General features: G+C 36.1%; 1 protein-coding gene across 4 annotated transcripts in view; it reads right to left on the bottom strand.

Annotated features, from left to right (window-relative positions):
• KIF24 (kinesin family member 24) overlaps positions 1-25,649 on the bottom strand; it is a 57,148-nt gene that overhangs the window by 9,575 nt on the left and 21,924 nt on the right. For 3 of the 4 annotated variants that reach the window (XM_079113225.1, XM_079113227.1, XM_079113226.1), the window contains exons 3-8: positions 22,625-22,814; positions 17,610-17,707; positions 13,254-13,469; positions 9,741-9,828; positions 3,014-3,135; positions 2,077-2,182 (exon numbers count right to left, since the gene is read on the bottom strand). In XM_079113225.1, the coding sequence (XP_078969351.1) occupies positions 2,077-2,182; positions 3,014-3,135; positions 9,741-9,828; positions 13,254-13,469; positions 17,610-17,707; positions 22,625-22,814 (820 nt within the window). The remainder of the gene's footprint in view (positions 1-2,076; positions 2,183-3,013; positions 3,136-9,740; positions 9,829-13,253; positions 13,470-17,609; positions 17,708-22,624; positions 22,815-25,649) is intronic. The other variant, XM_079113228.1, reaches the window with a different exon arrangement.

Below are 25,649 nucleotides of genomic sequence, written 5' to 3' on the forward strand. Positions count from 1 at the left end.
ACTGTGGCCTAAAGGAAAGAAACTGTCATTTGCTCCTAGGCATGGCCCTCAGTAAGAACAGCTCATTGGACATTACTAGGGTCAGCACACACCTGGATGTGTAGGCAAAATGCCCATCAAAAATGGTGCAGGGAGGCTGGGACTGTGGCTCTGTGGTAAAGTGCTTGCCTGGCACGCGTGAGGCACTGGGTTTGATCCTCAGTGCCACATACAAAAATAAATAAAGTTATTATGTCTATCTACAACTAAAATATATATATATATATAAAAGAAATGATGGGGAGGGTGGGAAAGCAAGATGAGGAAGGAGAGACCTTCTATTTCTGAGTCATGCATCTAAGTTAAAAGGCAATAAATGAGAAGGATGGGAGGGAAGAGGAAGGAAGTAATCCCTTGGAAGTATCAGTGAGGGATTCTGCCAAGAGTAGGAATTTAGCCTCAAGAATTTGCTGTGGCTGCTATTAGCAGATGGTTTAATCACTACCCCACCTCTATCCAAGAAGCTGTAGAATATAAAGTATAAGGCAATATCTTCCTTTATTAAAAATCAATTCAGTATCCCCCAATTTTAGCACTGGATAGATTTTCCTGAAGGAAGGAAGAAATAACCAAACCCTGCCTCTTATACCTATCCCTTACCTACAATCAAATCCAAGTGGTACAACCAATACCTATGAGAGTCCTTGGATCCTTTTTAGCCCTGCTCAATCAAAATGGAATGGTCAACAAACTTTACTGAAGACTAAGAAGCCAAGGGAAATACCCAGGAAAGAAACAAAGCTATCTTTGTATACCTTACAAAGCACAACATTTTGATACTATTCTAGAAGGTTTGTTCCCAGGCCCCTTTGCTTGCTTATTCCCCATGTGAAATAGACAAAGTCAAATCACAAACGGCTATATGACTTCATAGATATTTCTTTCCATGTTTTATAGTTGATTCCTAGACCATTGTTTAATTATGAGAATCAGATTTTTGGTTAGAGGAGGTAGATCCTTGGACAATTCATTCAATCCATTTGAACCTGGGAATTCTAATCTATAAGGTGGGGATAAGAGAACTTGCTTAACTTGCCTCATAGAGTTGTTGGGAAAACTAAACTGACTGGCATTTAGTAAATGCTAAAAATATATTGGTTCCTTGGAGAAATGGTTAATGGCAGGTGAAATTAATGGTACTCACATATTTAATCTACTATATCCAAAATACAATTTTGTATGCAAAAATTATAAAAAAAATAATGAGATCTTTTGCATACTTTTTTTGGTAATTAAGTCTTCAAAATCCAGGCTGGCTACACTTAACAGCACAGAGAGAGATCTTAACCACTTTATAGGAAATATAGAGAGAAGAATAACATATTAAATATCAGCATAGGGATACAAGTGATCCAGGTTTTTTTTTTAGACAAATAGGTAGATACAGAAAAAAAATAAGAGGGAGGGAGAACTGATATAGGATATTGTTTGCATCTTAATTTGAACAAGTCAACAGTAAAAAGATATTTATGGGTAATCTGGAGAAATTACAATACTTACTGAAAAGTCAATAACATTAAAGGTATGATGTTGGTATTATGGTTATATTTTTAAGTATCCTATTTTTGAGGTATATAATGAAATATTTGTAGAAGAAATGACTTGATGACTAGGATTTCCTTTAATATAATTTGACCAGGGGAAAGCTAGGGTTGTTTAGTTTTTCAAATGTTGATAACTAGTGAAGCTGAGTAACAGGTATATGGAAGATCATTATGCTATTTATTTCACTTTTGCATGTTGAGGAATTAATACAATTTTAAAATTTGGAGAAAGGGGAAAAGCTTACTAAGGTAACCAGTTAGCAACTTGCAGAAATATTTTTATTCCTATTTGGCAGAGATCGACCAGAGAAGAGAAGGCAGAGAGAGAAGAGCTGCCTAGCATTCTGAGAGCCTGCCTTTTCTCTAGTCCAGAAATTCCTTTGCCAGATGACAGCATGCCTGTTGCTCTGCTTTCACTCCACTCACACCCATTCTGGCTGCACGTAAGAGGCAAAAATCTCAAGAAGGATTTTTAGATTTTTGAACAACTTACAGCAAGAAGACTCTGGTTTATTTCTGCGCCTTCCATCTTTGTCTGTCTGTCTGAGTCCCTGGCATCTGCTGCTCTTTCACTGCCAGCCAAATCAATAAAGGAGATCCTAGAGAAAAGACACAGCAAGAATGACTTTTTTTGAGGTTTGGGGTTTTTTTTTGGTTTATTTTTACATTAGTTGATATTCTGTGACCTCAGGAAGTAATTAACACTGGCCATCCTCAGGAAAGAAAAAACATTACTGTCAGCTTTCCAAAAGCACTGATCTGTCAGCTGCTGTTGGCACTCCAAATGGGCACTTTCGTTGGTTCTAATCATTTGTGAGAAAGTATGACTAAAATTGATAAAGTATTCTTCCCATAAGGCTAAATGACCATACTACAAATCACTTGGGTTATCACTTACAAAATTAAATAGAAACTTTTGTAGGTTGCTTTCCAGGATAAAAAAAAAAAAAAAAAAAAAAAAAGAGAGAGAGAGAGAGAGAAAGAGAAAGACTCATTACTCAGAGGTGAGATAGGCTCATCCATCAGTGTGGCAGAGTGTTTGCTAAGCACTAAGAGAAGCAATGAATGTATCCAATTGTCTTATGGCTTTTTCAAGAAGAATGGATTAAGTCCCCCCCAACCTCCTTTTATGGCTTGTAAGCTTTCTGAGATGCATTCCCTGCTATTTCTCTGATACTGTGTTTTACGTTAGAAGCAATCAATGTTCCTTTTAATAACTTAGGGTTGACCAACAATAGGTCATTATTTCATGGTCAATCAACTGATGGCATTTTAGTACAATGATTTATTTCAGGGCTAACAACTCTTTTCTGTATCCCCCAAAACGAAGACTTCCATGATGGCATGGCGTCCTGTTGTTGATAACGAATGTTTTGAAGTCACTTTAAGAAAAGGGAGACAATGCAATTCCCTGCATATTTCCAGCTCACCTGCCAAATGTCCTCTTGGCTGAATCTTTGATCTGAATTTGGATGATAGCATGGGAGCGGGAGGAGTCCGCATTAACTCCAGTGGTCCCAGTGCTGCGCTCCTTGCTGCCCTTTAAGATCACCTGAAAATAAAATCCATAGATTGACTTCCCCAAGGAGCAAACAAGCTCTCTGGCTCCAAAGAGTTGGCAAGTAAACAATACAGACCAGACATATAATTTTGTCAGTATGATGCAGTTTTTTCTGTCCAGGTGGAAAGCTGCCCAATCATATAGAATAAGTACTCAACAGCAATGAAAACAATGTGGAATACTGATCTTGTGGGAGAACATTCAATAGTTCAAGAGCTAATTTACTTCTTGATCTCATATACTCTTTTTAATAGCTTCAATGAATTTAGCCTAACTAAAATTCCCAGGGCATACTTGTCTCCAAAACAAAGTCTCATAATACTCATCTTAGTAACTGAAGGACAGAAATATGTAACAAGGAATGAGTGATCACATCTACCTGTTCTATCAGGATGCAGGCATGAAGGATAAGAGGCGTGATATGTAGGAACAGGGAAGTGATGAGTTATTTTGATTATCATAAGCCCATAACTTCCCTTGAGATGAATCCCCCCACTCACAATTGGGAATGAAGACTAACTGTAAAATGTATCAGAAAGCCTAACATGTTGAGGTGAACTTTTCTGGCTGAATGACTTTCAGTGAAGGTGTGAAGGAATTTCTGGTTCTTAGTCCAGTTTTTCTCAGTTTTAGTAATTGCTTGTTATCACCATGCCTTTCAGAAACTGTGGAACTGCTGGGATGATAGGAGTGATGGCACATGCCTATCATCCCAGCAGTTGAGACAGGAGGATTACAAGTTCAAAGCCAGTCTCAGCAATTTAAGGCTCTAAGCAACTTAGTGAGACCTTGTCTCAAAATAAAAAATTTTAAAAAGATCTGGGGATGTGGCTCAGTGGTTAAGCACCCTCTGAGTTCAATACCCACATCCAGGAAAAAAATAAAAAAGCAAACTGTGGAATAAAGAAGTTAAGCTCTGAGGAGTAAAAATGAGGTAGTTTGTGAATATCAAACATCATCAAACTTTTGTAAATGACATACAACTGAAGTGCAGTGGTTAAGTGAAATCTAATATTAGATTGTCAGGGTTCACATGCCAGCTCTACTCTTTGTGCAAACCACCTGCTTTTCAGGGCCTCAGTTTATCATCTATAAAATGAGAATCTCAAAGGTCAGTTATGAGGACTACAAAAGATGATATATGTAAAGCACTCAGTACTACTATAATTGGCATGTGCTAAATTCTCAATGTTAATTTTTTAAAAGATACTAAAGAACATCTTTGTGTAAACTTCCCTAACTTAAATGATTTATTTCCATAAATGTAAAATACAGCTTTATAGATTAATATGGGCTATCACAAGTTCTCCAGTACAAGCTAAACAAAAAAGGAAGGAAGAAAAAGGAAAGAAGAAAGAAAAGGACGGAGGGAGGAAAGGAAGGAAGGAAGGAAAAGACAATTTATTTGGGAGAAATACAAGTCTAGGAACTGAGCAAAGTTAATACCTTAAAAATTATGAAGCCCCCTTTTCCTCTATTTCCTTCTTAAACTCCTTCCTTAACTAAGGTCTATTGGACAAGTTTCAGTACCCAGGTCCCTTATAACGTTACATGAGTAATGAAATGAGAACCTACTGCAATAGAAAGTAGAGACAACTATTGAATTCTTTGGTGCTGGGAAATATTCAGAGAATTTAGAATAATACATGTGACAAACTGAGTGACTACCATATTAATTAAGCATCTCTTGTACATTATCTCATTTCCTTCTATCATCCAACCCAATTATCTGTTATCCATGATTCAAACTCAGAAAGATAAAGGATAAGCTCAAGGATACACAGCACTGGCACTAGCTCCATCTGGTTATAAGGCTTTAATCACTCAGCTTTGCTAAGTACACCTCAGTAGTATAGTATATATAGTATAGTCTTCTACCATCCTCATACAACTGAGCCTCAATTAGGGGAGGCTCTTGTTAATGGGTCTTTGCTACCAATTACAGAGAAAGCAATGATAAAACATGAAACAGGTTTATCAGAAGTCCTAGGAATGGATACCTAAGATTATGTAAAATAGTTATAAAGAATGACTTACAAACCTACCAAAAAACAAACTAACAGTGATAAAGCATGGGCTGGGGTTGTGACTCAGTGGTAGAGCACTTGACTGGGATGTGTGAGGCACTGGGTTCAATTCTCAGCACTGCATATAAATAAATTAATTAAATAAGTGTCCATCGACAACTAGAAAAAATATAAAAAAAAAAAAACAGTGATAAAGCAATCAGAAGACCAAGAGGTTTATGGGTTTATGACTGACATGTAGAGTCACCTGGCCTTAGCTGGCCGACAGACCTACATAGTCAAATTAATGTTCAAAAGTAATAATTTTTCAGAAGCCAATTTTTTTCCCAGTATTTTCTGTTTGCAACTGCCAATATTATGAATAGAAAGGGAGAACCAAAAAGAAATAAGTTGATGTTCACTTGTGTTTGTGTTAACCTAAAGAAGCAGTGTGCAGATAGGTGCAGTTAGCTGAACTTTAGGGACTTGGTGTTGCTTTGGAGGCATAACCCTACTTGCATTTTGCGTTCTTCATACGTCATCACATTGCCAAAGACAAACTATTTCATCATTTATTGGAAATAACACTTTCCCCCAGACTACCATAAAATTTCTGTAATGTATTGTCTTCCAGTTGCAGTAAAAATGACTGAGTTGCATAAATTGGAAAACACACGCACACACACACAAATCTTGATCCCAAATCTGGGAAATGTGATGAAGCAGTGAGTCCTTTGTAAAGGCATGGAAGTCCTGGTCCCTATATTGGTAAGATTGGGTAATCCAATACATAAGAAAGGAGAAATTTTCTAGAGAAAAGATAATCTTATATGAAAAATTAAGCTGCCACTGCACAGGTAGGCAACAAGTGGCCATGCCTGAGTGGGCCTGGGGTGATCTGAGAGTACCACCTGAAGAAGACACTTGGGCAAACATATGGGCAATACCTGAGTGGGCACAAACAGTGACATCTGAGTTAGCAAGTGTTGTTTCAAGGCAATAAATGTTTATGAGGGTAACTGTCAGACATTTATAATTTATATCAAATTTCCATCTTGATCTTAGCTATCTTCTTGCTTATACAACACTAAGTTCTGCAGACTGAGGGTGTCGTGAGTGATAAAACAATAATTTGCTGACATACAAACTTTTTTTCTGCTTTTCTTAGGAACAATACTTTAGGAAAATGCTATAAACTCTTTCAGGATACAGAGAGTGACTTGAGATACACAGTCCATTAGCATAATTATGGTTCATAGACAAGGAAAAGGGATTTCCTTATAGTGTTTACTCCTGGCCCATTTAATTAGTGTAATCTCCAGAGGACAAAGAAAGCATGAGGACCAGGCTCACCTGAAACTCCTGTCAAATGAAGGAATGACTGGGGAAAAGTAGGAAGAAAACAACCACAGTGAAGTGTGTGAGAAATAATTTTCTTAGGATTCCACAGTGGAGGGAATGCAGACAACTTAAGAATGCTCTCAGCCTCAAGGAAGCCCCAACAACATGTCCCATCCACTTTTGTTCTGTGCCTTCCACTGCAATCACAAAAAAGGATCCTCAGTGACCCTCTAAAACAACCACCATCAGGTGCTATCTTCATGTTTTGGATCCTAAGACACAGGAATCTGATAATCACAAAATATGAGGTCTCAGTTCTCACCAGGTAAGCAAAACTTACCTGTTTGTCCCAGGAAAAAAGAAACTTAGAAAGAGAAATATACCAATGATGAGCCAACCTTCACATCACTCACCCAAGTCCCAACTCTTAGCTTTGAAAAAACAATAATAAAAATTTCCATAAACCCTGTATTTTGAGGTTAAACAGTCCTTTAAATACTCAATTTTAAGCTAATAACCACAGGAGATATTGGCATAAACACATTAATCAATTCAGTAAGTGTCTTCTTTTCTACTTTCTTAAGAAAAATTTATCTCTAATCAATAATCTAATACCACCATAGGTGGTACAGTATAGTGAAAAGGGCTTTAGAGTATGGATATGGGCTTTAGACTATGATTAATCTGAGTCAGAATTTGGTTCTGCCAGTCATTAGCTATGTGATAGTCAGTCGTCAATTTCATCCTCAGTTTTCTCATCTGTAAGATGAATTTTACAATATTTACCTTATGTTGTGATAATTAAATGGAATAATACTTGCAAAAATCTTTAGCCAAGTTTTCCGTAGATCGTACTCAGTAAATATTTGAAATTATTATTAAGACATAGAGAGAAAGAAAGCAGGAAAGATAAAGTCAGAAAAGCTATATATTTTGATGCTAATTGAAGGCATTCTACAATGCCAAACCTATCTGCTTTCCCTGGTTCCTTGAGCTTGGTCAAAGTCTCAGATATTTCTCCCTGGAGTGGCATACTTGAAGATGTACTAAACGTAAATCTTGTCAGGTCCCTGCGTATCCTAGCCATCCCCCTTTTACTCAAAGCCAGACATGTTGAATATAGTAGAAGAATGACTATTAGGTGGTACACTGAGGAGATTCTACAACAATACCAACCCTCATATGTTGTTGGTGGGAGACCAAAACGGTATAGACACTATGGAAAATGGTGTGGCAGTTCCTCAAAAAAGTATGTCCCAGCAATTCCACTCCTAGGCATAAACACAATAAAACTGAAAACATGTCCACACAAAAACTTTTGTACATGAATGTTCATAGCCATTCATAATGGCTAAAAGTGGAAATAACTCAAATGTTCATCAACTGATTAATGGATAAATAAAATGTGGCACAGTCATGTAATAGGCTATAAGTAGGCCATGTAGGTGGGAATGCACACCCACATCTCTTTGTAAAACAGTTGGCATCATTTAGTGAAATTTGAAGATATGCATGTCCTCTGATACAATCATTTCATAACCCGACGACCTATGTGCTCTGTACTGAAATACATGTTAAAGATAAGAACATTCCCAGCTGTTCAAAATAACCACAAAACAGAATCAACCCCACTGCCCATTAACAAAATGGTTAAATAAATTGTGGTATTTTTGTATGATGGAATACTATAAAGCAGATAAAAATGAACAGAACTACAGTTATATGTAAAATCATAAATGGAATTCAAAAGCATAAATTTGAACAAAAGAAGGAAGACAAAAAAGTATATACAGTGCAAATCTCTATTCATGCAAATCTCAAAAACAGGTGAAAACAAAAAAAAAAGGAGAAGACTAAGTTATATAGTTTAGGGACGAATACATAGGTGATAAAACTAACAGAACAAGAAAGTGATTAGTATAAAAGTCAGGGCAATAGGGATGTATGACTAGGAAGTTTCACAGGAGACCTTTGAGGTACTACAATGTTTTATTTCTTGATCTGCATAGCTGATTGCAGGGGTGCTTGTTTCTTTATACTATACACATTTAGGTTTCATGCATTTTTCTAAGTACTCTATTTCTTTCACAATTAAAAAAGGTTAAATCATTTTCTAAGTAAGGAAAAAATGGTAAACAAGTGATCTAATGTAAAGCCAGGGTTGAGGACCACTGCATTAAAGGAAAGTTTATCGGAAATGTATTTATATATAAGTTAATAAATGAGGCGGGGGTTGTGGCTCAGTGGTAGAGTGCTTGCCTAGCAAGCACTGGGTTCAATCCTCAGCATCACATAAAAATTTAAAAAAATAAATGAATAAATGGTATTGTGTCCATCTATAACTAAAAATATTTTTTTAAAAAAGTTAATAAATGCCTAGAACAGTGGATATTTCAGGAGGACTACAAGTCAGGGATTGGATGGGAGGGTGATTGTATAGAGTAAATTAAAAAGATCTTTATTTTCTATTTTCTTATGTATTTCTATAACGTTCAGATTTAATAATAAGCAAGTATTACTTTTGTTATAATAAAAGGATAATTTTTAATAAAATATTTAAAAATTCTTAGCTAGGCAAGGAGGCATATGCCTATAATCCTAGCTACTTGGAAGATTGAGGCAAGAGGACTGCAAATTCAAGGCCAGCCTGGGCAACTTAGTGAGACCCTATCTCACAATGAAAACAAAAAGGGTTGGGGTTGTAGCTCTGTGGAGTAGAGTACCTTCACAGTATATGAGAGGCTCTGAAAGAAAAACAATCTATGGAAAGATATTCAAAAACCTAATAAAATTAGTTGTCTCAGGAAAAGGGAATTGAAAGGATAAGGCAGAAGAATCCATCCAAGTTTGAGGCTAGCCTCAGCAACTTAGGCCCTGTCTTTAAAAAACAAATAAATAAATAAATTCTGGGATGTAGCTCAGTGGTAGAGTGCCCTTGGGTTCAATCTCCAGCATACACAAAAAAAGCAAGTTTTTTTTCCCCAGAGGTCACTGCCACAGAAAAGCAGTCTTTGAAACTAGCCCAGGAGCAACTTTGCCATGAATTAGCTTTTCCCACATGCCCTACTCCCTACTTCCCAGTCCACAGCATTGGAACATCAACCTTGTAAAGAAACAAGCTATTCTCTGAGAAGAGAACTGACATTTCACAATTTTGAAGTAGTGTGCTTGTCATTACCCTTTGCCTAGATCTAAATTCCTTGCTGGACTTAGGCTGCGATAGGGGAGTAATAAAGAAGAATTAATTACCTCTAAGAGGAGCTCCACACTATCCACCTGGAGCTCTTGCAGTCCCACTATCTGTACCACATGCTTGCTATCTTCTCTTGCGAAGAGCCTGCAGATGCAAAAATGTGGTTGGTATGATGGCGATACTGTAACGAACTTTGTTCTTGTCTCCCCAGAAATGATTCCACTCCCCATTAAGTAGCAGTTTTGCTGCTTGGGTGGAATAGATAGCTTCTTCTCCCCAATCCTACCCTCCTGACCTCAGCCTCAGACTTCCATAATCTGTAATCCTAGCCTGTAATTCCAGCTACTCCAGAGGCTAAGGCAGGAGGATTGCAAGTTTGTGACCAGACTAGGCAACTGAGCAAGACCCTGTCTCAAAATAAAAAATGAAAAAGGACTGGCAATGGTGGAGCACCCCTGGGTTCAAATCCCTAGTTAAAAAAAGAAAAGAAAGAAAGAAAAAAGAATGAGCATAATGACCCAGACCTATGCCAATCAGTGGATGGTGTATTCCCAGCTATAGTGATTGTCCAGTTAAAATAAAGTCCCGGTCTCTGGTTATTTGGTGCCTGGTGGTAAGGTGCTCTGCTTTTCTCTCTAAAAGTGAAAGCATATGGTCCTGGGAGCAGTGGCAGACATTTTTTTTTTCTAAAAAGAGAGCTAGTTTTAAGATGAAGCAAACACCATTGAAGAACAGAGAGGCAAACTCGGTCCTTCGAACATCCCAGAGTTGCTGGAATAACTTAACCCTGAAGTCTGAAGCATCTTCCATGGAAGAAGGGAAGAGCTGGTGCTGGATGCCTCAGGCCTGTGAATAAGGCACAAAAGGTTATGAACTGCCATTATCATTAAACCAGGTACATCAACAGCATCAAAGACTCATCAAAGGTTACTTTTCTCCCTTAATTAGATCCTGATTAAGGTTAATAATGGAATTCTACTTTACAGCCCCGCCCCATACACACAAAGAAAGAAAAGTAGAGAATGACGGTCTCAAAAAAAAATTTTTTTTTTTCTTTTCCTGCTGGGTGTGGACTACCTATAATTCCAGCTACTACGGGGCTGAGGTAGGAGGATCACAAGTTCAAAGTCAGCCTCAGCAATTTAGATAAATCCTGTTTCAAAAACTAAAAAGTGCTGGGAATGTAGCTCAGTTTTTAGATGCTCCAGAATTCAGTCCTTATTACCAAAAAGAGAAAACAGAAAAAAATTCTCAATTTATACTTGATCCCAAAATTGCAAACAGTATTTCCAATGCCCATGATCTCTTGGAAAGCAACTACTGCACAGTCAGCCTTCTGAAAGAAGGATCTAGTTTTCAGAGCCCTAATGTCATATCCAAAAAGCTAGAGGTATATTTCTTCACTTTTTATGCAAGGCTCTGAAAACAGCTTATCCTTTACCTTTGTGTATTCCAGTTTACAAACCAGACTTAGTATATAAACCTTGTCAAAGCTCTTCCATTACGAAAAATATGTATCTTATTAAAAAACAAGATAAAGTATAACTGTAAAAAATAGGAAACAGTGTCATCAGTGGACCAGAACATTTCAGAAGTCCCACTGGGTAGGAAACAAAAAGATGATATTAAGCCAGGTCCAGTGAGGCAAACCTGTAATCCCAGCTACTTGGGAGGCTGAAGCAGGAGGGTCACAAGTCCAAGGCCAGCCTTGGCAATTTAGGGAGACACTACCTCAAAATAAAAAGGGCTGGGGATATAGCTCACAGGTACCATACCCCTGGGTTGAAAAAAAAATCATATTTGGCAATTAACAGAGATATAAAATCAAACAAACAAAATTACCCATAGCTCAAGACACTTGCAGAGTAGTAAGTGTGATTCTTCCCTAGTAAGCCTCAGAGAAGCTTCAAACCCAGGAGTTAATATAGTCCCATTCCCGTCTATAATTAAAGAATGTAAATATACAGGGAGATAATCTGGGTAATTCATTAAAGAACTGCATTCAGAAAAACCTAGGTATCCTAATTGTCCTTTTGCCCAAAGAAGCACATACACCCCCGACCCCGGCACACAGAGCACAACAGTGACTTTTACTCTCATGCCAAATGTTTTTTAAAAGAAGTGAACATTCTAACTGGAAAGGGTTTTTAATGGGGGCATTGGGCTTGGAAGAGAAGCCATGATTGAGCTAATATTAGGTTTTGATACCACCAAAGGTGAAAAAGAAAGCAACTCTGGTAAAAAGCATCCCCAGACTAGAACCATTTTTATTGGCAGTTGTGTGCCTAGACAGAATCCTAAATACCTAAACATTCTCTCAATTGTGGCATACCCAAAGACCCCTTTTTTGGTGGAGTAGTCCAGAGGATGATGGTCTAAGCCTAATCACTGGCTTCTTCAGTTATGTTACTCAGTACCCTAGTGCCCCTCTCTGATGAGGGCCTGCCATATCATGGCTTCCCCAACAGGAACCCCTTCCACTGCTTGCATAAAGCATATGAAATTTGAACATTCTATTGGATAGCTCTGTAGAGGTCTGGATACCTTTGCTGGGATTCTAGTCTCAAGCTGATTAGGTTTCCCTAGTTTTCCACCATGCTCAGCCTTAACTCATTCCTCCCCACATGCCCCAGGTCTGGTTCATTTTGTAATGACAATCTTTTATCCTTCCACCTCCTCCCCACCACCACCCTATTCTCTAGTTAGTCAATTCCTTTACAACTTTATTGCCTCCTACTCAGTTTAAGTTGTCTGTTTCAACTTAAACAAAACTTTATGCCAGAAACACATAATAGGGACCTAAAATGGGAGCTACTGAATACATTTCTAAATTACTGTATTATGTTCTAAGGGCAATAATTTAATAACAGTTAAAAGTCTAATGTGTTGCTGGGGTTGTAGCTCAGTGGTAAAGCGCTTGCCTAGCATGCATGAGGCACTAGGTTCAATCCTCAGCACCTCATACAAATAAAGATCCATTGACAACTAAAAAAATAATAAAAAGTCTAATGTGAAGAAAAAAGATTTGCTTTTCATTTTACTGATTTCAGAAAATTAAGTTTATCCTAAAATTATTAAAAGAAAAAAACAATAAAAAGTGAGATATCATTATCATTCTTCTACTATAACAGATCAAAAGACTAAGAAGAGATTTAAATACATGTTGATCTTCTGACCATCTGAATTATGACCTTTTTCACAGAACAAAATTAAAGGGAATGTGTGTCATGTGACCCCCACACACACACCTCCCCGTCGTGCTGGGTATCAAACCTAGGCTATATAATTATACAAGTGCTCTACTGCTTAGTTATACCTGCAGCCCTCAGGGAAAGTCTTTTGATAGATACTAAGATATTGTTCACTTAAAAAATATTAATGGTAGACTAACTTTATATTTTTCTTTAGCTGAATGAACAATTAAAAAAAATATGTATCTGGTGTGGGAGACTCTCATTTCACAAAAGGGCACTAATGTGCCAAAGCCTCTCATTAAATCTCATGTGGAGGTCTGGCTTAAAACAGTGATGAATTAGATTTTTTTACAGTTTCCCTTTCATATACAGTACCTTTTTCTTCTATTTAGGAGGTCATAAAGCTGTCCACAGTAGATTTCATAAAAGCTGATCCACACAAAGAAATGCCTTCTTGGCTGGGACATTTCTAATTGCCTGAAGATATCTCTGGCTGCCAAAGCATACAGTCCTGGGTTCTGATGAGTTCCTATCATGGTGTAGGTCTTTCCAGCACCTGTTTGTCCATATGCAAAACAAGTAGCATTGCCTCTGGGAGAAGAATAATTTCAATCACTTACTTTTATTAAAAGAAGTCCTAATTTACATATAGATTTTTAATGACAAGTCAGGTATAAACGGAATCCTATAAACATAATTAACAAAGATTTTACATTATAAAAACATAGGAAGAGGCAAAAAATTCTCAAACAAATGAGTTTTCTTATAGGAATTTTTTACAGAAGTGATACAATTATGTAAAATAACTCTGGATGATAAGGAAATGAGGACTTTAAAAAAAAATCACTTGGCAATGTCAGGCATGGTGTATGCCTATAATCCTAGTGGTTTGGAAGTTGAGTTAGGAGGATTAAAAGTTTAAGGCTGACCTTAGCAATTTAGTGAGGCTCTAAGCAACTGAGTGAGACCCTGTCTCAAGATAAAAACAAAAAATGAGCTGAGGCTATAGCCTAGTGGTAGAACACCCCTAGGTTCAATACCCAGTACCAAAAACAAACAAACAAACAAACAAAACAACAAAAAAATCACTTGGCCAACAAGCATTTATTGAGTTCTGACCCAATGGTAGGTGCTTTAGAGAATTGCAAAGATTTCATCTTACTTTGGAAAGATTAATTTGGCAAAATAAGTAATAGAGAATTAAATATAATAAGTAATAGAATAGGATAGTAGTGACTACTCATGAAAATTATGGCAGTTTAGACAAAAGTAAAATCTGTGTAAGTAAACTCTCTGAGGACGACTACAGGAGTCAGAAACTGGGCTGGGTCTTGAAGCCAACTAAGAAGGCAGTGAGCTGCTACTGTGGAGTAGGAACAACGTGAGCAGACTACAGTGGTAGAATAGATTTGGTGTGGCAGACATGTCAAATATTGAGGCAAAAAACTTGGGTTTTGGTCTTTGTCCTGCGATTAACTAATTACAGGCCTTAGGAAAGTCACCTTACTTCTCTCTGAATGTGAATTTTCACCTTCATCAGTAAATTTATGAGTTTCTTGGTTTCTAAAATCCTTTTCAGCCCTGATGTCCTATGATACTAAGTGAAAAAAAAAAAATCACTATTCTTATATGTGGGTACATGTGTGTGCACACATCCTATATGAGTGTGAATAACTGCAGAATAAGAGGTAGAGAAGGAAGTTTAGGAGGTCAAACTGCCAATAATAGTATGTTTTAGAAGGAGCAGGAGGCCAAGATTATCTGAGTATTATGGGACCCAGTTATACAGTGCTAAGTAGTGAATACATTTGTTAGTATTAAGAGCTATTATAGACTCTTGAACATGCATCATATGGATTAATGATAAAAGTAGATGCTTGCAAAAGAAATAAAGTCTATGTATGGGTAAGAATAAAAGGAAGCTAGCGGTGGGCAGAGACAAGTACACAGAAAGGCACTTGAAGTCAGGTAGAAAATAAAGAATGAACTGAGAAGTGCAAGGAAACCTTGGAAGGGTGAGAATCAAGAGATGAGAGCTAATCAGATTTAAGCTGCTTGGAACAGAGATCAATTATTCCTTGTCTTTTGAACCCTGGATCCCAGCAGCATAAGTAGTTTATTTTTTTACTTATCATTTTTGGCAATGGGAATTGAACCCAGGGGTGTTTATCACTGAGCCACATCCCCAGTCCTTTTTATTTTTTGAGACTGGGTCTCACTAAGTTGCTTAGGGCTTTGCTAAGTTGCTGAGGATGGCTTTGAACTCGTGATCCTCTTGCCTCAGTCACCTAAGTCACTAGGTTTATAAGCATATGCCACCACACCTGGCAGCATCGGTAGTTTAAACACAGTGGCATAGGGGCATCGATGCAGTCAGGAAAAGGAAAACAGGAAAAAAATCTAAACTTATTAAAGAAGATCCAGCAGAATGAAAGTATAGTATCTATCTTCTGAATATTTTAGGGATGAGTTCTTTTTAGAAAACAACAAATATGGGCAAGAAAATCTTACTACATTTTATAGAATGGATATACTTGCAACTGTATTTTTATGTTTTACTAAAGTCTTGACATTCAAATTCAAACTTGTTTTAGAAACTTGCTCTCTCAAAAAGCAAGTTCTTTAGAGCATAAGAAATTGAACATGAAAGATATCTTGCTTTATTTGTCTGCTTATAAAAATGTTTTAAATTAAAAACTACAAAACAATAAAAAGATAACACAAAAAATAGGCAAATGAAGATATTCAAATGGCCAATATGCACATGAAAAGATGCTCAGTACCATTAGGCATTAGAGAAATTCTGATTACAATCACGATAAGATATGATAAGATTTGCTAAAATAAAAAAGACTGACAATACTGGCATGGAGAAGAGAGATTTCCAGACAAGGGGGAATTCAACTCAGGACCAGTTGGATTATTGGCATTCCTGATGGAAAAGAATTTCAGTAAGAGCCAGACAAAAGTATAGACAAAGGTTTATTAGGAGGTAGATACACATTCAAAGGAGAATGTGGGCTATCTTGAGAGTAAGAAGCCACTTCTTGGGCTAGGGGTCCAATAGTTAATAGAAAGGCGATAGTTAGGGGCTGGACTGAAAGTAGGGCCAGGGTGGAGTTGCACAATTTCATGCCAGTTTTCCCTGTACTTAAGTGTTTTCTTCATTTTACAAGAGTGTAGAACACAAGCACATCACTCAAGATTTACCACAGTGTTTTCTGTATCTCAGCATCTCTCTCTATCCCAAATCCCTATCTTAATAGCAGATATTGGTGAGGTTGCAGAATTACAATTCTCATAAACTGCTGTTGGGAATATAAAATGGTGCAATACTTTAGAAACTCCTTTGATACTTTCTTAGAAACATTTATAAGTCATAGGGCTCTCCTATGACTCAGCAATTTCATTTCTAGGTTTTATCCAAGGTAAATGAAAACATGCCCATAAAAAGGCTTACATAGGGCTGGCGTTGTAGCTCAGTGGTAGAGCGCTTACCTAGCATGTGTGAGGCACTGGGTTTGATCCTCAGCACCACATAAAAAATAAACAGATAAAGGTATTGTGTCCATCTACAACTAAAAAAAAAAAAAGGCTTGCATAAAAACATTCCTATAGCTTCATTCATAACAGCCCCAAACTGGAAAAAAATTCAAGTATCTGTGAACTAAACAATCAATACATAAATTGTGATATATTCATAGAAGGCCATATTACTCAGCAATAAAAACTACAAATGTACTAATATTAGAAAAAGAAACCAGGCATAAAAGAATATGTATTGTAACAATTATATTTCTATGACATTCTAGAATAGGCAAAATTAATTGATAGTGACAGAAAGCAAGTTGATAGTTACATAAAACCTGGAGATGAAGGTGGGAAAAAGGAACATAAGAAAACATTCTGGGATGATGGAAATGTTCTGTGTCTTGTATGGGTATTAGTTACTTGTGTATATACAACAATCAAACTTCATCAAACCTGAAAACTATATGTGCATTTTATTGTATGCAAATCATATCTCTACTTTCAAAGTTATTTAAAAAAAATCAGGGCTGGAGATGTACCCCCTGTAGTGGAGTGCTTGCATGGCATGAGCAAGGCCTTGTGTTTGATTCCCCAGCACTGCAAAATAAATACATAAATAAAAATTATAAAATTAAAGGTAAAAATTGTGCAGAATTAGTGACTCTATAAGGTTATTTCACATTTTCTTCTATACGCACCTACATTTAAAATATACAACAGGCTTCTACTATCTTTTTTTGTCCCATTTAATGTCTATTCTTTTTTCCCCCATTTAATGTTTACTAAGTGTGAATAACAATTTCAAATAAATACATCTATGAGAAGTTGGTAAATGATATTTACTTATCTATCCTACTCTGATGAAAAAAATCAACTGAACTGTAGCCAGAATACTTAATTTCTATTATCAAACCACTTAAGCCTTTTAATTATGAAAACTTTGATAAAATTAAGTTGTTTACAGATTGTTAGAGAAACAATATCATTGGTGTAAAAGGAAATTCTGCTGGAAATTTCTGAATGCTTGGTAAATCCTATAAATTGAGACAGTATACTTTTCCAGAAGCATCTGAGTTGGATCAAAACACAAAATTCATGTTCCAGTCAAAAGAAGTGAAAAGCATAAGTGATATTTATATAGTAATATGGTTTATGGAAAATAGAAAACAAAAAGCAAGAGAAGCAAATAATTTTTCTCACCCATTGAAAATATGCTGAATGAGTGGGTGAGTAGTCTTCATGTATACATCTCGATTGGTACATGCCTCACCAAAGACTTCATCAAAATAAAATACATGCTGAAAAATAAATTTGATTTTTAAAGAAACAGACATCTTCTGGAATTTCTTAACCACTATTCTAGTTAACATATAATAAAGGTCTAAATACATTTTTAAATAATAGTAACTGACCATGACAAACTCAGAAAAATAAGTAATCAATAATTATTAAAATGCTAGTGCTGGGTTGGGGAGATAGCTCAGTCTGTAGAGTGCTCGCCTTGCAAGCACAAGGCCCTGGGTTCGATCCCCAGCACCGCAAAAAAAAAAAAAAAAAAAAAAAAAAAAATGATAGTGCTTTCTTTTACTTGAGATCTCTGTAGCCATGCTCTTACAACACAAAAACTAAAACATACAATTTCTGTTATCATTTAAGGTGAGTGAATCAATGAAAATGAAAATGAGTGAGTCAATTCTCTTTAGGTCTGGGGGAGGAACGGAATTCTACAGGGGATTATTCTTATAATCCAGTTAAGGTCAGTATATTTGAAAATTTGGGGAAATTCTAGGAAGATTTCCATTCTGTAGGTTATATAGCTTAAATTTTAGTTACATAAACATTTATTGTTCATCTGGTAGAATGTATACAGCAATAAGTAGTTGAAGGAGCCCAAAGGTATAGATCACCTCCTAAAGAAGTTCTTCAACGCAAACATACAAATGACTGTAAGGTAAAAGAAACTTAAAAGAAAGAATGTGTGGAATTCAGTGGAAAAACAGTCTCTGACTGGGAAAGATATTATGAAAAAAGACTGAACTAAGAATATGCCATGGGAGAGAAGAAGAATTTGAGAGGTAGAGATGGAGAGAAGGTATTCAAGGCACAGCGGAAGTATGAGCAAAGAGTCAAAGCAGTAAAGTTCAAGAATTAACAGTTAATTAATGTTTAAGGAATAGCAAGAATCCAAGGAGTCTGAAATATAGAGTCTTTATAAGTAGAAAAGTAAGACAGAAAGAGAAAAAAAAATTATGACTATATTATAGAGGTCTTAGAATATCAGCCTTAAAGGAGGTAACAGAATGCTTATATTCAATTCAGTAAATGGGGAAGACAGTAAAAAACATTGCAAAGGAGAAAGATAATCTAAGTCATTTTACTGAAAGATTAATTTGGCTTCACAATATGAATGGATGGGAACAGGAACTCTAGTACTAATTCAGTGGTTCTGAGCATGGTGATGCCATTCAGGAGGCTGAGGTAGGAGGATTGCCAAGTTTGAGGCCAGTCTCAGCAACTTAGCAAGGTCCTAAGCAACTTAGTGAGACCCTGTCTCAAAATAAAAAATAAAAAGGGCTGGGGATGTAGCTCTGTTAAAGCCTCCCCCACCACCCTGGGTTCAATTCCCAGTACCAAAAACAAAACAGACCAAAACAATTCAGTGGGAAGGTAGAAGGATCTAAATTAGGCGATGATAATGGAAATAAGGAGATGAAAACCTGTCAACTGGATATGGGATTTCAAGATGACTTTTGAATAAAAAATCATGGTAATCTGGAAAAGGAAAGATGGGAGACCCTGTTATATTGAATCTAGAAAGATTTAATTCAGCAGCTGTAATTATTTGCATAATTTAGCAGCTTACCATATTGGCAACCCAACCATATCTGAGTTAAAAATGCTAATAATTTCCAGCCTGACTATAGTATGAGTCCACACACAATGAATGAGCGATAAGGCCCTATGTTCTGCTACCTTTGAGGATAGCACTGAATATCCAGCTAAGAAAAAAAATGTAGGGGCTATGATTGTGGTTCAGTGGTAAAGTGCATGCCTAGCATGTGTGAGGCCCTGGGTTTGATCCTCAGCACCTTATAAAAACAAACAAATAAATAAAGGTATTGTGTCCATCTACAATGGGAAAAAAAAAAAAAAAAAGGGCAGGTCCAGAAAACTGGCCTTGGACTAATTTAATGTGGGTCACTCTATTCCATATTCAATTGCTTTGTGTGCCATTCATTATATTACATAGGAAACTTGCTAAGTCATTTGAGAAGAAACTGACACCACAAAATCAAGTTCATCAATTAGAAAATAACTCCAAGTTAGGTGGTAAGAGAATAATGAAACTGTGAAGAATGCTAAAAAGATCTGTGAACTTTTAGGCTTTTGAAAAATGTGATAAATGCTGGTACATAATGGGGGTGGGTAAGGGAAGAATGGAGGAATGTTGGATTGTGAGGGAAATGAGGGGTGGGGAGGGGGTGGGGGGAAGGAAAGATAATGGAATGAGACAAACATCATTACCTTATGTACATGTATGATTACACAAATGATATGACTCTACATCGTGTACAACCAGAGAAATGAAAAGCTGTACCCCATTTGTGTACAATGAATTTAAAAAAATTAAATTAAAAAAAGGAAAAAATGTGATAAGATTTTAAAAATACTAAGATTTTAAAAATACTAATGTTAACAACTATTAAAGCTGCGTGGTAGATACACAGGGTTCATTATACTTTTGAGTAGTCTTTTAAATTTTTTGTAGTTGTAGATGGAAATTATGCCTTTATTTGCTTATTTTTGTATGGGGTGCTGAGGATCAAACCCAGTGCCTCACATGTGCCAAGTAAGCGCTCTGCCACTGAGCAACAGCCCCAGCCCTTGAGTAAACTTTAAAAGATCAATAACAAAGTTAAATATATTTGTAAAATCTGGCTTTAATGAACATTATTTATACCTAACTCATATCTGGTCTCTAAGCAAGAAAATAAAGAAAAAAAAAAAACACAAGTAAATGTAGGAATATTTCTCTTTCCTTTTATTTCACTGAGAATATGGAAATTCGTCCCCTCGTTCAATAAATGCTCATGAATAACTTTAACTCTTAAGTAAGTACCTGATAAAGCATTTATTAACAGAATCAGTATCAGTATCTTTCCTTTCATAGGATTTATTTCTCCCTGCCTCTCCCCACTTTCAATAGGAAAGAGTTTGTGTGCATGTGTGTAAATATATATATATATGATTTAGATATTGCTTTTTCTAATACTTTTATAAAAATTCTTCATGAAAGATGTGTAAATATGAAAGATACTACTATAGTTAACATATATATATACACAATTCATATTGTTTTCTTGTCTGCATTTATGTTATCATAAAACATAATGGTTAAATCAGTTAGCACAACCACATGTATATGATCAATTTACAAAGTAACAAGATTTGAAAAGATACTATATTTAATTAGATGCACAAACCTAGTGCTTTAATCCCTGAATAAATTAAAAAATGAAACACAAAGAATCTAGAATCAATATTTATTTAGCACCACATTTGCTACAAACTTCCCTTTTCTTTGCTCTTTGAGGAAGTAAAAGAGGAAAAAAAAAAAAAAAGTCCTCCCAATATTTTTATATTGCAGCATTGACAGGTAAGAACTTTGACCTATGAGAGCAAAGGTCCAAAGTTCAAACATCAGAGAAAATGCCATAGAAACTAAGGGCATTCAATAAATATTGATCAACAGCAATGACAAAGAAGTAAGGTTATTGTGTTTGGGGATAATGGAAAAATACAAAGATAAGATGATGCCTCCTTGAGGGAATTACTGTGACTGAAGCATCATTAAGGAAATCTTGGGTAGATGGTGATTGGGTAGAGCTATTACTATGGCTATAAGTAGTTACAGAACTAGATAGCATTACAACGAATTGGTCATTTAGACCATCTTCAAAATAAATACCTTCCACTGAAACCTAATAGACTGTGCATTGATCAGCAATCGATAAGGCTGTTAAAGTGATTGGGTTGATTGTACAGTGGCCTAGTAATTTATTGCCCATAGAAAGACTTGGTGGAATAAGCTGAATGTCACTGTAAAACCAATTTTGGTTACCAAAGAAAAAGAAGAACAATGCAAGTTTGAAAGAGGAAGAAAGTCTTAATAACTTGAAAAGGATTTATCCCAGTAGAGTAAGAACTCAGCTGACTAAGGTGAACTGCTAGCATATCAGATTACTCACCATTTTTTTTTTCCTCTCTCCCAGTCACTGGGTTTTGAGACAAGAGAAAGGAAGAGAGAATGAAAATAATACAAAAGTTTAAGGAGAGCTCTGAATTTAAAAATCTTAACATATGGCAGATTATTCACAATCGTTTCACCACAATTTAAAGTAACTAAAGTATGGTTTCCCCCATTGGAGGAGTTTGTTGATTCCCTATGAAAATGAAGAGTGACTGCAAGGGTATCTATTAGCTTGGAATAAGTTCCTTTCAATACCAAACACTCTTCATAATCATTGTAACAGGGAGTGAACATTTTTTATGTATCTGAGCTAATAAAGTTTTATTTATACCCTTATGTTGTTAGATATGAAAACATATCCCTGGATTGTATTTATTCATTGCAATCACCCTGCACACAGTGACCTTCTCAGAGTCCAATTTCCACCAATTAGGTCTAAGTCCAAGACAGTTGGGAACCAAAGTAAGAAGTTGGCTGGCAATCTGGTGCCTTGTTATTCAAAAAGACATTGCCCATTATTAAACTCAAAATCAGCAGAGTGGATACACATTGCAAGATGCAGGCAAGAATAGAGATCAACTAAGTGACCATCTCATAATCACTCTGGGGCATACATAAGTTCAGTGACTGGTCACAGTCACTCATTTAAATTCTTTTTATCCTCTCATTCCCCTCTCTTTGCTAAGTATATATAATGAAAAGTACATAAAGTGCGTTGAGATATGTATAATGTAGCTCCATTGCACAGAGTAGAAGAATTATGTTTTCATAAACCCCATCACACCATATTTTTAAAAAAATGAAAGTCTAAGGTATCAATGATTTACTGAAATATCACATCAGGAACAAATATCAACACTGAAACCAAAACTGGATTTTACAATTTGTATGCTACCACTCAAACAAAAAGCAGAAAATAGACATACTTGATAAGTTCCAAACACAAAAGGTAAAAAAGTCATACCTGCAAAATATATTGTGTGAGGTCAACTGCTTCTTTCTTCTCATGTACAAGTAGAGTTTCTTTATCTTCTATAGTAATAATATTAATTTCTCCACGACGAACCTCCCTTATACCCAGGGGGCGTTTTCGAACACAGACTCTGATTTTTTCCAACTCAGTCCAAGGATTCTCTTTCTCTAAGGTGTTCTGTCTAATACATGGTTTATAAATAAATTTTAATTTTTAAGTTTGCTTAAGAGGTTAAAGCACCAGTACATTTTGTTGTACATTGGGCATAAGGTATTTTTTAAAATTACAAAGTGTCAAAAATAACAAAAATTATTATTAGCAATCCTCATTGTTTTCACCTCTATCTGTATCCCATCTACCTCTTGCCCTACAAAGACAAAACAAAACAAAAAACTCAAAAACAAACAAAACCCTGAGAGTTATTTTAGCAGTAAGACGTGTGTTTTGTTTCTAGATGTGGTCTCCTAACAGTCTATGCTCTCTTTTTGTCCCAACTCAGGATGATGAATTCTCAAAATCTAATGCAATATGCTGTCACTACTCCTCCAAGGTCTTTACAAAACCCAAATTTATGTTTCTTGTTTCCTTTTAAGCCAATTATTCTTATATGTTTACCATTTTCTTGACCATTAATCTAATTTTTTTTTTTTTTTTTTTGTGGTGGTAGGATTGAACCCAGGGCCTTGTGCTTGTGAAACAAGCACTCTACCAACTGAGCTATATTCCCAGACCCCCTAAATTATTTTTTATCATACCAGGGCTTACTAAATTCCTTGAATTAGGTGGTAGGTTTCAATGTACTTTTTCTCCTATTCCTTGTGGATACATTATGCCCTGTTCTGTGTTCCATTTTCTTACTTTGTTCTTTTTGCCCCATCCTGACAGCTATTTATTCATTTGTTAGAATACAATTATATATTTCTTCTTCCTAGGAATTTTATGACTGGTCCTATCCATCACTAATTCAAACTTCTATTCAGATGCATTCCTTCACTGGCTTCATACTTAACACCCAACATATGAGGCAATATTCCTGGAGTTAGAATACAAAATTTGTCAGGTTTACTTGCTGAGTCTCATGGTGGTGCATATATCTAAGAACTAACCACTTACTTGTTTAAAAACTAAGTAACAAGAAAATTGTGTGTTTGTAGGTACTGGGGATTTGAACATGCTAGGTGAGTGCTATACCACTGAGCCCCAACTCTTTAAAAAAATTTTTTTTTTTTTTTTTTTTTTTTTAAATTTTGATACAGGGTCTAAGTTGCTCATTGCTCAGGCTGCCCTCCAACTTGTGATGCTCCTGCCTTAGAGTCTCAAGTAGCTGGGATTCAAGCATGCACCAATGTGCCTTGCAAAAACAGGGTTTTTGAAAACAGATGTTTTTACCAGGATCAATGCCTTTGATCCATGTGCTTAGAATGCCTTAGCAAGGCAAATTATTCCCTCCTTTACACTTTAGAATTTCTCTTTTGATAGCTCCTAAAAAGCCTCTCATAATACATTTTACATAAGATACTATACCATGTAACTTTTTCCTATCAGTTCTGATTTTCTCAATCCTCTAATTGGTTAGGGGAAAAAAATTTTTTTTTTGCCAGGATCTCAATTGATGAAACAAAATAGCAAATAAAATTTCTAGCATAACACATAAGGCATTACTTTTAAGGCATCTTTTAAATAATTTTTTTAACCAACATATAGACTTTTTAAAAAGCATTATTTTGTGCTGAGGACATAGCACAGTAGTAGAGGGCTTGTCCAGCATTTGCAAGGCTCTGGATTCAATCCCTGGTACTTTTGGGGTGGAAGAATTATGATTTTGAGGTAAGTCTAGGGAAATCTCTTTCTCTTTCTCTCTCTCTTTCTCTCCCTCTCCCTCCCTCCCTCCCTTCCTTCCCCTTCACTCATTTATGGTACCAGGGATTGAACCCAGGGGTGCTTAACCATTAAGCCACATCCCCAGCCCTATATATATATATATATATATATATATATATATATATATATATTTTTTTTTTTTTTTTTTTTTTTTTTTTTTTTTTTTGGAGCAGGGTCTCACTAAGCTGCTGAGGCTGGCTTTGAACTTGCAACACTCCTGCCTCAGCCTCCCAAGTTACTGGGATTACAGGTGTGCGCCACTATGCCTGGCTTCAAATATGGGAAAATCTTGACAATTATTAAAACCAGATAACAGACATATGGGAGATTCATTGTCCTATTCTCTCTTCTTTTGCATATGTTTAATTTTTCAGAAGAAAAAATAATACTTTAACATTATTTTAGCATCGTTGAGGTTTTTGTGTCAAAATCTCTAGCTGTTGCTATTAATAATCTAAGCATATGAAGCTAATCAAAGAAGACAGAAAATGTTTAGTCTTTTTTAAATTGTACAGGAACTCTAGGACTCTTTGACTCTAGGACTCTATGACTCTTTTGTCATATAGACAAAAGGTCTACGGTTTTAGGCACTGGTTTGAAATTCCAATCTTCCCTAGGGGAAGTAAATTATCTATTTGACATGAAAAGAGTAAGATAACTGAAGTTAGGTCTATTCAAGATCTGTTTTTTGTTTTCTTGTACAAGAGATGGAACCCAGGGGTGCTTAAACACAGCCATATTCCCAGCCCTTTTTAAATTTTTTCAAATTTTGAGAGAGGATCTCAATAAGTTACTTAGGGCCTGGCTAAGTTGCTGAAGCTAGTTTTGAACTTGCTATCCTCTTGCCTCAGCCTCCTGAGTTGTTGGGATTAAAGGTGTGTACCACCATGCTCAGTTCAAGATCTTAAATGAGTCAGGGTAGTTTCCTGAATTTTGTTAGACTTTCATTAAAATTCCAGCCTGGCAATTTATTCTGAACTTCTGGAATATCTGAAAAGCAAAAACTTGATTTGAGGTAACCAAAGAGAATGCTTTGGATAGGATGACTCCCTAACAGCAAGCCTTAATAAGGTGGTTTTTCAGTGTGCCAGAATTCTGACTACTATTTAGGGTTTGGGTGAGAAAAGAATACTGA

This window comes from Sciurus vulgaris, assembly GCF_902686455.1.
Source record: "Sciurus vulgaris genome assembly, chromosome: 15".
NCBI lineage: Eukaryota > Metazoa > Chordata > Mammalia > Rodentia > Sciuridae > Sciurus > Sciurus vulgaris.